This window comes from Dinoponera quadriceps, unplaced genomic scaffold (assembly GCF_001313825.1).
Source record: "Dinoponera quadriceps isolate SergipeBrazil2010 unplaced genomic scaffold, ASM131382v1 scaffold2111, whole genome shotgun sequence".
Classification (NCBI taxonomy): Eukaryota; Metazoa; Arthropoda; class Insecta; order Hymenoptera; family Formicidae; genus Dinoponera; species Dinoponera quadriceps.
Window position 1 is genome coordinate 82,415 of NW_014556195.1, and position 13,461 is coordinate 95,875.

Below are 13,461 nucleotides of genomic sequence, written 5' to 3' on the forward strand. Positions count from 1 at the left end.
TGGATCGCTCTCTCACGTACCGATACACACATACACCTACACATACATACGTACACACAGCCGGAGGGAACGCGGAAGTGGAGAGAGAGGAGCTCTCCTCTTCCTTCGTGGACTCGCGAGTAACCATCGTCCTCCGTTCGCCGCTGATCCGTTCGCGGCGTCTCCGCAGCGAGTGGTTACGCGGGAGACGCAGAGCACTGGTGCGTGGTCGGTACGCCTCTTTTGTGTGTGACGAGTATATATAACATCTCGTATATACACATACACCTATATATACATATATATATATATATACACGTATATATATTCGTCGCGTATACGTACGCGAGGAACCCCCAAAGCGAGATCTCTCCGCGGGACAAGATGCCGCTCTTCGGGAAGAAGGACTCGAACAAGAAGATCAAGAAGGACGGGAAGGATGATCGGTCGCCCTCCGTCGAGGACAAGTATATCCTGAAGGACCTGCTGGGCACGTAAGTACCGCCGCCGCCGCGTCTTCCTTGTTTCCCCGGGGCGACATACGCCGTCGAGATATCCGCGCGGATGGGGCGCGAAATCGACGAACACTTGTTGTGCTCTGTGCACTTGTTGTCCGTCCAACGTAGTCCACGTCCGCGTGCTTTTCCGCGAGAACTTTTCAATAACGTTCGGGTGGACAACGGTGTCGGGAGAGAGCTGCTCTCCTCTCCGACGGGAATTCAATCGTAATACGCTCGTAATTTGTCCCCGAATTAGAATGTTTGTCGATAACCGAGCGAATTCAGCGGGTTGAGCGCGTCGTGAGAGAGGTGTAAATAGATAACGCGACTCTTTGCCCGATTAATTTCAAATAGGCTCCAGCGTGGAGTACAGTTTCCGGCTTAACCGTCACTTGTATTTGTGGGCGAACGTTAAAAAGTTACGACTTCAAGAAAAAAAAAAAGAGAAAGAGGATGAAGAGAAAAAAAAGAGAAAAAGGATGAAGAGAAAAAAAAGAGAAAGAGAGAGAAAGGAGGAGAAAGAAATACATCGTTACGAGGACCTATTTTATACCTGTCTTTTTTTCTCTTGGGCCCTCTCGTAAAATATATCAGAAAAGGATACATGAAAAACTCGTCGTTACTTTTATGCGTTTGCATTTCCGTTAAAGATAAATGGCTGGTTTTTTTCATTTGCATACACATATTTCTTTGTGCGATAAGCTCTCGCCCTAATCGTCCGATTATATAATAATCATTTTATTCTCCACTTTCACTTTCAGTATATTCATTGTATCTATTCTCGCAACAATTTGTACGAGAGAGAGAGAGAGAGAGAGACTTTTTAAAAAATATATAAAATACATCTTTCTCCATATGTCGATATGAGATTATTCGCTGACATTATGCCGTCGGTCTTTAAAAAAACTAAGCGACGATGTATGCGTAAAATATATTTTTTTCCTATTCATATTCACGCGATATTGATCTGCAAAACTTTCGCTGCCACGCATAACACGCATACATTATATCTCTGATCCGTAACGGAATGTTTATGATAAAGTTATATAACACCGAGCGCGCAATCGCGCGGAAACACGGTAAAGCATGGTTGACGTTAAAATCTGTATGTAAAAATGTTGCATTTTATGTAGACCGATGACATAATCATCAGCGAATAATCTCATGTTGATATTGAAACGAATCTCGCGAGGCAGGGGAGACAATTTCCTGTTTACGGCTACTATGCTGCTGTGTCTCTTTTTCTAAATGCAAGTGTGAGTGTGTCTCAGCGAATTAGTATCACTTAACGATACACGCGAAATGATGCGATATTATTCTCCTCGGCTGCCTCTTTCAATATATATACACACACACACACATACACATATATATACCTCCTCTCCCTATATCGGTTATTCCTTTCAGCCGCGTGAACGCGATATACGTGCGCGATATGGGTGTGTGTTAGCATGAATCTCGCGCAATCTTTCGGGATAATCTCCCATTCGCGCTAAATCTGTCGAATTTTATATCGGGCTCGTGTGACATGTATGGACACAGGTTGTTACCAAACCACACCGAATGTCCTTTTAACCGCAAGCTCTTCGGACAATACGGAATCGACCTTTCCTGAAATGAAAACTCCTCCGTGATATTAATCGGTTTCGTTTTAAAACAGTGATTGGGAATAAAAAGCTCTTCTTAACAAACTTCAGTTCGAAGTGAGCAAACAGTTAACGAAATTATTTACGTCTCTCGCGAGCAATTTCTTACGTGAAATTCGCTTTTACAGAATTCTAATATCAACCGGCCGTGATACGTGCGCATAACGTTGACAATTCCCGAGAACGATTTCTGAAGATCTTTCGGAACTTTCGATCAAGATAAATTAAAGTAATTTATTTACGTTGAAGGTCACCTCACCGATGACCTTCACCTTCATACATGTTAACGAGTGCATAGCCCTGAGTAACAATTAAAAAGTTTTAGCCATCGGACTTGGTTTTTTAGAAAGTTTTCAACAGGAGAAATTGCCTAAATAAAACATAATTTTGTGACACCTTATGTCGACATATATTGTCATACTGTCTTTACATATATTGCCAAGGTCGTGTTCCGAGTAACTCTCACAAGGTTCTAGCTCGTTAAAAAGTTACAAAAGAAGTTGGAAAATTGTACTAACTGTATTTCGAGACGGGCGTAGAATGACATCATGCATTATTACGGTTGAAGATGATGTGCATGTAAATTTGATGCGATGTGAAATGGCGACGTGGAATTGCCCTCGAGACTTCCCCTCCCATTCGGGGGCTTCTCTCTCGAGACGTCTAACTGAAAATAATCAGAGATTCAAGAAAGCGAAGTCTTTTACCGGAGGTTCCCGGGGGCGCAGCCTCCGGATGGGAGTTCGGAGTATGTAACTCTCCAATCACAGGGCTAAGGAAATTTTCAAGCTTTTTTTGCTAGTAACTTTTTAATGAACAAAGATCGACGGTTAAAACTTTTTGATTGTTACTCAGAGCTATGTAACTGATGACATATGTGAAGGTGAAAGTCACCGGCAAGGTGTGCCCTAACGTAGATAATTACCCAAATTAATTTCCCTCTACGATTGAGGGTGACTCATCAAATTCCGATGAAGTCAAACGATGATTATCAGATGAAAGATCATCAACGGAAAATTCTGGCTATGTACGATTCGTAATTCAATAATAACCCAAAGGAAAATATAATAAACAAATAAAAAAGAGTAAAACAGAAGAAAAAATATAGTAATTCTGTCTGCGTTAGCGAAATTGGGCAGGCAGCACCTTATTGTGTGACAGCAGTATTAAATATATACAAGTCACATAAAAAAAAGAAGGAGAACTTTCTTACCTATTTTAACAACAATAACAATCTGTCTTATTTCCTGCGACTCCACCGCCGGTCGAGCTGTTCACCGATTAAATTCACTCAGAATCCAGCGAAAGTTCACCCCGAAAATGAATTTACGATCGAGTCGACCACTTGATGGCTCTGGGACACCCTGTAGATGCGCACGTCTCTCGCGACCTTCGACGCTCAGCACCCAGTTTCTTTCGTTTACGTATAAATGACCAGGCGCCGAGTGCTAAATGGATTGCATAAATGGAAATGTCCGCGATTTAATTTTTCGCATGCACGCGCGCGCGCGCTAACGCACGCTGAAACGACGAGACTTTCCCTCGTATTAGAACAGCTCGCGTATTCTCGCGCTTTTCGAACGTGTATATATTTTCTGCGGCAAAAGCGGTGGAAGAGGGGGGGGAGGGGGGGATACATCGCGAGATTATCGCGCGCGCATTTCTATCTCTTCGGATAACTCGAGCGCACAACTTCGCTCTCGGACGTCACTTAGCATGCATTGAATCGCGCTAAGACGTACACTCGTATATTTATACACGTGCCTTAACGACACTTTGGGATTACTTTTGAAACATTTCTTAAATCGGACGTATCGCCGGTGTAGCGGAGAGCGACAAATCCTTTTCGGATTTACGAGATCCTGCAATTACGACGTCGAGAAACGACGTTTGTATTTTCTCGCGCGCGCATATCGGACATTTCTGAGGTCCCCATGGTTTATCGATATCCGATTCTCCCGCCGTGCTTTAAAGCTGGAAAATAACGCTCGTCCTCGGCGCGCGTTACATTCTTACATACTCCCGTCGTGTTATTTTTCAACTAAACTTACCCGGGTATCGGCCGAGGATCGGGATCAATTTAGAAAAGCGCGCATCTCTCTCGACACTCCACTCTCCGCTCGCCGCATCGCTCTTCGTGTATACACTTCTGTATATATACACGCGTATATTAACCGCCTTCGCTTCTACGCCGAAAAGATATTTTCCAATTCCGGCGCGATCTTATCTCGGATAGACGCGCGCGGCGTTTCTCGGCCGAGCAAATTAATCTGCCCGCGAGACCGAATACTTCCTGCCCGGTCGGAAGTTACTAAGTAACGCGCGAACAGCTCCCAAGATCAGCGAGCACATCATCGGTCCGCGAAGTCGGCTTACATAATAATCGTTTTGTAACACCCTGCGAAAGAGAAAGTCCTACTTATCCGTCCGAAACCGCCGATCTTCTCCTAATTTTATTTATTCATGGCTGTGTGCGCACCTTTGTGCGGCGGAAACGAGCGGAGCCCGGAGCTGAAGCTCACGATACATTATTACCGTTTCATTGTATCTCCTCATTGATTTAGCAGTGCCAAGGGAGGGTCCGGGCTCGTGTCGGACACACCGGGTCTATTTAGGCGGCCCACTTCGGCGCTTACCGGGTCCTTAGGTTACATAACGACTATTTGGAATTGCAAATCGCTCATGTCGCTCTTACGTATATTCGCGCTTCTCTTCTTCGAAATTTCAAACAAAATATGTTTCCCGACACATTGTGCGAAGCAGGCGCGATTGTGTGCGAACTCTTCCCCGATGTAATACTCGATAGCGGAGAGAAATGTACAGCTCGAGGGTCGCGTATGAGAGAACTTTTTGTTACGCGCGCGCGCGATACGCATCTCTCTTACGGCCTGCGTCCTGCGTGTCTCAAGATGCATCATCCGTTTCGCAATGTTCGAACACGTGCGAGACAATAGTTTGGTTTGACAATGACAGTGTGACGGAGTTAATTACTTACGGCTTGTCATTGTGCTCGAAGTCCGATGCTCATGGAGCGACGTTGATCCGTCACCGATCAGAAACGAACATCGGTCCGCAATTCCACGAGTGATTATCTTCGATTAAGGGGACGCTGTACTTGGAAACTCTATCGACAGAATACTGATTTCTTTTCTGCAAAGTTTACGTCTCATTGGTTGCACAGAATTACAAATGCTTCTACGTGCGAAAACGAATCGGAGCATTGTCCACTGTGCGACGAAAACGATTAGAAATCTCAAAACCGAAATCTCGATCTGTCAAGCAGAGTAAACGTTTACTTAAAAGAAAAATTTGGGCACATACCGAGCGTTTGCACAACGAGGAAAATTTCGAACGATATTTTTGTACCTTTACAACTGTTGGACAGAAAGATCACGACATTTTTTTTATGAATTTTACAACGCATCTTGCATCCAACAGGAAAATGGTATCTTTTGAGAATAACAGAGAAACGAATTCTCCTATTGGATTTGGGATGAGTTTCGAAAATTATCCAAAAAAAAAGTGTTATAACCGTTCTGTTCAGGACTGTAGATAAAAGCCTAAAAAGATACGAAAAGTTTGCAGAAATAATTATATATATATATATATATCTTGGTTAGATTCCCTGTTAAATATGGTAAGAGAATAGTGCATATTCATCTTATTCGCATTAATATTTATGCAAGATCCGTATGCATAAGGAATGCAAGCAGAATAGCGTCGTGATCGTGTCAATGTTTATGTAACATAATATTTCGCTTCTACGTTATCGACGCTTATCAAGTTCGTCGGCGGTTGTCCCCGTCGTGGCATCCCCTTAAGAAGTTACGCCCCCGAGAGAGCCTTTTAATTACAAGTAAACTCACCCGTGCAAATTGATTTACCGAGCATATCTGATTGTGTGCCTAATATATCGCATTCTTCTTTGTTCACAGAGGAGCGTTTTCCGAGGTGAGGCTGGCGGAGAGTAAGGAGAAACCCGGCCAGATGTTTGCCGTGAAGATCATCGACAAGAAGGCACTAAAGGGCAAGGAGGACTCCTTAGAGAACGAAATCAAAGTTCTGCGAAGGTAGGGCGCGAAAGCGATCCCGGCAGCTGGATATCCTCTTCTTTAGTAGACGAACTTTTTACCAGTACTCTGTAATTCTTGGTTTCATAGTTGGCCCCTTAAATATATTTTTAGGCGTTCGGAAAGTTGATATAATTGGCTGAGATATTGAGTAACCAGTTCTATTGTCGCTGGGATCAACACATTTGACATAGTTGAAACGCATGCCTCTCTTTAACAAACGCTTCATATGTATAATGAATCATATCGCTCCTGGAGTACTTTATATTCTCCTCTTGTTATAGAGCGCTCTGCGTACACATCTCAGACAGATTCATTTGTACCATTTAGCGCATTGCGTGCAAGCATACGAAGCTAAGAAGGTATTATGGATTATTGGTTCCTTTGCTTTTCAGAATTCCTCTGTCGCGCCGTTTTTTCCCTACCGGAAGTCGTGATATAAATTGTCCGGTACCTCTGTTTCCGATCCAATGCCGATCATTTTTGGGGAAAGCGGGTTGCGCCTTTAATCTACGATCTCTACGATCGCTATGCTTTCTCATTTATACAGTAATATTGTGTGGACTATATATATGGTATGCTAGAGTTTTGTTCGGCAATAACACCCACCGTTGAAAGTCTTCTCGTTCGGAAGCGTTGATATGGCATTTGGAGTGAGCTCTGATGGCTGTCGTCTGTGCTCTTGTTATCTTTAATGTTGTATGCAAATAATGTGCCTCGTACAAGCTACATATTATGTTTCGATGCTATCGATAACGTAATTCGGAAACACCTGACACACGCTGAAAAAAAAACCCTGTCGCAATTCCTTCGTCGTGTGTACCTTGAATCGATGTCTTATCTACGATGTTTTTCTCTTTAACAGTGGATGAATATGTGTTAAAGTGGTACTTTTCAATGTTTGTTAGCATTGAATTTCTCCTACCGATTCTATTCTATAACTCCTCTGTGACTCGCGTGTACTCAGCTTGGCCGGGAAGCGCGTTGGAAAAGAGTTGTCAGTAGTTCGGTACAAAAAAGGGACAATTATTTTAATACTCAAGAGTTCCGTTGTGTTATTAAATTACCATTGCAAATGATCATCACCGCGAGAGTACAAGCTATATCACTCATATACATAACACACACGCACACATCCGTATATACACATGTACACGTTGTTCATTTGTTTCGTCATTGGAAATTTGTTCCATAGATCATATTAATCACATCGAGGTCGCGACATTTATATTCAAGGACACCTTACGAGGTATCATTACTTCTTAAATTATTCCCCTATCACAAAAACGTTGCATGCATATGTGGAATTTTAACATATTGTCTGATATATATCTTGAGAGAGAGAAAGATCATATCTTCTTCCGATCGTGTATTACTCGTCACTGTGACACAACGCCACTAACTATCGCACCGTGTTGCTAATTATTAATTTACCAACGGGAAGACCAGGGTTTATTGATTTGAGTTAATTTGTCGTTTGTGTGTTTCAACCTGTACACCTCTTTCCTTTTCTACCGCACACATCGATATCGTATTTTAGACAAATTTATTTTCCACATTTCACACCGTATTGGGGAAACAGAGTTGTCAATAACAAAAAAAAAAAGATAAAAATCGGGGAAAAGGCAAGAATAAGGGAGGGAATAAGAAAAGATAAGAAAAATTCAGACTTCGCACGAGTAAGCGAACAGCTCTGCTCTCGATATATATTACGTAATTGTGTATGGTATTATTATACTTCGTAGGTTCAGTGAAAGTGTGACACCACAGAGTGGTGATGGATCGCTCAAGTCGGATAGTAGTGGCGAAAGAAAATGGTAAGTGTGGGCCTAAGCACGGGCACCAACTACCTGTATCGCTCAGTATTCTGTATCACTCGACGATGCCATACATTGTTACAGATTCAGATCGTCTATATATTGTTTATATATTATAAATACACGATGATCTCTGTGCACGTTCACATCACGTAGCGTTGAACACAGTTTTGGTATCCTTGTACCTTGCCACCTTTCGTTAAGTGAAAACATACGAGTACGATACTTATGCGAGCTTGTAATCACGCCTTGAAACGACCTTCTTAATTAGTATTTTTAAACGAGACAAGATATAACGATTTCGACGACAGCCGTTAGATAATGACTCTAATTATGAAGTGGAGTCCGAGTATTGTGCGATACGAATCGAGATGTAATCGTTTCATTTTATCGAATTCGAACGCGGAACCACTCTGGATAAAACGACGATATGAATGATAAGATATTATTAATGTCATCAGAATGAGGAAATAATTCATGGGGAATCTGCTACGTTTGCATATGCGCGATACGTGCGCTTACATACGAAGTACATTTTGATCACGACTTAAATGGACATTATTCACATACATTTACACGATAAATAAAATGTATGCTGACATAATATAACCATAAATATTTATAGAAAGAAATCTATGCAATATAACATGTGAATAATACGTTACATTTTATTGCAATTTTTCAAATTTGAGCCCAAAACTGTGTTATTTTATGTATGATAAAAATGCATTTTCTTTATAAACAAACTGACAAGGAACATTGTATAAAATCGATCGAAAGTGTGGATTCTGATTATGACAATCATATCATGTATCCGTCTGTAAATATCGATCGGCTTGTGTGTCCCAGTGTTAGAAAGAGATGTACGTAAAATTTGTCCGCGGCAACCAATTACGTACAACGAAACAAAATAAGAAAGTGACGTGCTTATTTTCTTAGGCTGGTATTCCTAGTTGGATCTTATATTTAAGATCGTTTTAAGTTCGTCTTCAGATGCTGTACGGCATACATTTCATTGGCTACGAAGCATTTGAAGAATTTAAGACGGTCTTATATGTAAGATCTGATTATGAATATTGGTCTTAAACTATTTCACTATTTTCTTATATTTTATGTGTTGAACTATGTTTTACATAGAACGTCGTATACGCCTTAAAACTTATTAGATTCACATTTCGCAGATAATTTCGAAATAGACGTGCGTCACACAGTGGTTTGAAATGCAGAAAAACGCGTCAAAGATGCAATTTTCAATTTTGTTGTAAACTTGTGAAATTTGTATCTTATAATCTCCTATTAATGAACTATTATCAATTGGATAACACGCCCTTTTGCTAAAACTATTCAAAATATTTTTACTGAACATTAAATATTTAATATATCACGAATGAATTAAGTTTTAGTATGGAAATTTCAATACTTCAAAATTCAGAATCTCTTTTGAATAATAAAATGCAATAACGCGATTTATGTATGTTTGTAAATATACTGTAATGTATAAAATGAAGTGTCTAAAAAGCATGAATGATTATTAAATATTTTAAAATTATATATATAATAAAACTGCTTATAACTTGGAGAATTTTCTAATTTAACTTTCCCTATGAAATGAAGGAACTTTTGAGAATATATTTGTTATCAGCATATAATATGATATACAATGAAGATAAACAGCTTATATTTGGTTGCAACTATGTGTAACTTTTCAAATAATAACAATTTATCACATTATTTACTCTCTAAAGTTATTATTATCTTGAGATTCTGAGAGTAATCGGTATACAAAAATTTTTAANTTTAATATGTATGTCTTAACTAGAACATACAGGGAACTATTATTACGGTCACTGTTACAATATTTGTATATTATTATTTAAAATTTATATTATTATTTATTATTTAAAATATATAATTTTGCAACATGAACAGATTACAATTGATTAAAAAAATGATAATGTTATTTTTTTAATCAATTGTAATCTGTTCATGTTGCAAAATTATATATTTTAAATAATAAATAATAATATAAATTTTAAATAATAATATACAAATATTGTAACAGTGACCGTAATAATAGTTCCCTGTATGTTCTAGTTAAGACATACATATTAAAAATATTAATTTTTATAAGGAATTTAAATTTTTCAACTAAATAGTCTTAAAGTTCTTATTTATATTGCAAAAACATAAGATCATTAAAATTACAGTATTTACATAGTAAATCATTTTTATTGCATTTTTGCGTTTTGAACTATAGTATGCGGCTGTTCTAAGTCTCTTTATACTTCTTATTACTGGATATTTTCTATCATAAATTATACCATTGTGATCTGCTGTCATGAACATTTAATCTATATGATTAAAACTAATGTAAAAACAAAATAACCACTCGAATGAGTCACTATAAACTCTGCATCTTATTGAGGATGAAAGATCGTCTTACATAATGCAAATACTCTTCACACGTATTCCATTATTCTGTTTATGAGGAACCTAGAGCATATTCATGCGGCACGCTGTTTTCTAGTATTAACATGATTCAGACAAGACACGAGTTATATCAATTATGTTGTGAGAAGATTTACATGGCGACAAGCTAGTCGTTTAATGAACGCATCTCGAGATAGTGTAACTTGAAATATGTACAAGAGATATTGAAATAAATAAAATTTTAGAGTGTTTTATAAAAGAAAATAATTTAGGACACATAAGTTGAGGAGCTTTCTACTCTGTGCAATTATATGAGATAATTGCGATGTATAAAATATTTTCTTTTATATCTCATATTTCTAACAGACCTTAATAATACTGATATTTTTTCCTTTTTTTTTTCAGTATAATCTATACAATGCAAGCTTTTTTCTCTCTCTCTCTCTCTCTCTCTCTTTCTCTCTCTCTCTCTCTCTCTCTCTCTCTCTCTCTCTCTCTCTCTCTCTCTCTCTATAGCTAATATATAATATATAAAATGTGCAATCTATATTACACATATATTTCAGATCCTTGTACATATTTAGTAGAAATTGCTTTAACGCTGCTGTACAATATCTTGTAAATAGTTATCTCTTTTCTACGTGAATGTGATTGTCTGTATATAAGTAATAATCTGTATGCCAAGTATAAGTAAGATATAACTGAGAACATTAATAATTATTGAAGCATGTTTTTTTTCGATATAGTATGCAATATCGCCAGGCTAATTGTAAGCTAATTCTGCATTGCTGTTCAACGTTATTTACTATATATTAGTTTATTATAATTTTATTATTTTGCCAGTTCAAGATTGTTAATTAATATATGCATTGATTAATAACCCATAAGACGTACGCATAGTTTAATTATAACTAGCTGCAGCAAAAAATTTAAATAATATATATTTGCAAAAGGAAATAACATTTTTATACGATACATTTTTTTCGTACGATGTACATATTTCCATATAAGATATATATCTTCTTTTGTACTTTTATTTTACAAAGCTATCGAACTCTTACGACTGCGTGACACGCGTGTGATAGATTAAAATCAGAGGAACATGATGCTGTTGCAGGTTAACACACCCAAATATTGTTCAGTTGCTGGAAACATTTGAGGATAAACATAAAGTCTACTTAGTTATGGAGCTGTAAGTATCGTAAAGATATTTTCCTGTTACTCTTGGACATTTTTTTTTTTTGACAGTACTGAGGACGAAGGTAAATATTCTAATATACATTGCATCTTAGGGTCACTGGCGGAGAACTGTTCGACAGAATCGTCGAGAAAGGTTCCTACACAGAGAAAGACGCGTCCGGCTTAATAAGACAAGTGTTGGAGGCAGTTGACTATATGCACGACCAAGGTGTCGTTCACAGAGATCTGAAGCCGGAGAATCTCCTATATTATAGTCCAGATGAGGACAGTAAAATCATGATCAGCGATTTCGGCCTATCGAAGATGGAAGATTCTGGGATTATGGCGACCGCTTGCGGTACGCCGGGATACGTTGGTGAGTTAGAAAAAAAACTATATAGAAAGAGAGAAGAAACGCGGATTTTAAATACTGATGCAAACTTTATATTCGGACTAATCCGCAGCACCTGAAGTTCTGGCACAGAAGCCGTACGGCAAAGCAGTGGATGTCTGGAGCATAGGGGTCATCTCGTACATCCTCTTGTGCGGATATCCTCCGTTTTATGACGAGAACGACGCCAATTTATTCGCACAAATACTGAAAGGTAACGAGACAACTTCCAGAATTACGTTTCGCGCGGTGTAAAGCCCGTTGCTCCGATCTGAGTTACTATTTACAAGTCCTGGTCTACAAAAGTGCTTTAAGCCTTAAAAAATTGACCAATTATAGAATGTGAAGAGAATAATTAACTACGATTGGTCAATTTCTTAAGGTTTAAAGCTTAAAATATTTATTGTAGACCGGGACTAAGACAAGAAAGAGCGCAGAACGATACAATTCACTTGAAATATCGCTTTTTGAATATTAGATATCCTGCGCGACTTTAGCGTAATAATATAAGAAGGCGATACCGCCAGGTGTCGAGCACAGGGATAGAAAAGATCTGTTCGTGCAGCGGAATCTTCTATTTTTAATTGCGGAGCTACTCGCGCTTGATTTAGTTTCGCGGATATTCACACAGATATTACGACGCGGGCGCGCGAGAGAATTCTTAATTGAACTGAATTAGTTTACTCGTCGAAATTATTGCACTCTACAGGAAAGAGCTAACCGAACTGTTGTAGGTGAATTTGAATTTGACTCACCGTACTGGGACGATATCAGCGAGTCTGCGAAGGATTTCATTCACAAGCTGATGTGCGTCAACGTTGATGAGCGTTACACCTGCAAACAAGCCCTCGCACACCCCTGGTAAGGATCTTTGAAATCTCCGCGAATGAAATGAAAAAAAAAGAAACATCGAGAGAATATACACTTCTTTTTACGTACGCACATAATGACGTGCGTAATATTTATACATGTGTGATAGCAGAGTGTTATTTTGTAAACACACACAGTGGCGGGTATTTCTCAACGAGAGCCTCTTTAAACGTGAACCTCTTTAATGTATTCCTATAGCTCGAAGTGTCACAAATATTACAGGAACTGATTTGTGTCCGTAAAGTAAAATTTGTGCGGATTAAGTAAGTAAAAATAACATGCTGTATTCTTGGAAAGCTTTTGTCATCTGTCTCTATGTGTATGTGTATCTGTTATATTCATATATATATATATATATATATATATATATATTTATTTATATATATATATATATATAAATCAAGGGGTTAAAAAAGCAACGCGATTAAATTAATCAGGCAGTCGTTGACCGCCGCAAGTTACACGTTTACGGTCGCATCGTGCATCACGTATGTTGTTCGTCGTCGTGTCACACACACATTTTTCTCGAGTACTCTTCTCTCTATAAATATTTCCGTTTTTATCTCTCCCCCCCCCCTT

General features: G+C 38.6%; 1 protein-coding gene across 2 annotated transcripts in view; it reads left to right on the top strand.

The window, feature by feature from the left end:
• The first annotated feature begins 338 nt into the window (after positions 1-338).
• LOC106747132 (calcium/calmodulin-dependent protein kinase type 1) overlaps positions 339-13,461 on the top strand; it is a 13,792-nt gene continuing 669 nt past the window's right edge. The window contains exons 1-7 of one of the 2 annotated variants that reach the window (XM_014624450.1): positions 339-473; positions 6,061-6,195; positions 7,941-8,012; positions 11,560-11,634; positions 11,735-11,997; positions 12,086-12,226; positions 12,747-12,873. In XM_014624450.1, the coding sequence (XP_014479936.1) occupies positions 364-473; positions 6,061-6,195; positions 7,941-8,012; positions 11,560-11,634; positions 11,735-11,997; positions 12,086-12,226; positions 12,747-12,873 (923 nt within the window). In that variant the 5' untranslated portion in view covers positions 339-363. The remainder of the gene's footprint in view (positions 474-6,060; positions 6,196-7,940; positions 8,013-11,559; positions 11,635-11,734; positions 11,998-12,085; positions 12,227-12,746; positions 12,874-13,461) is intronic. The other variant, XM_014624451.1, reaches the window with a different exon arrangement.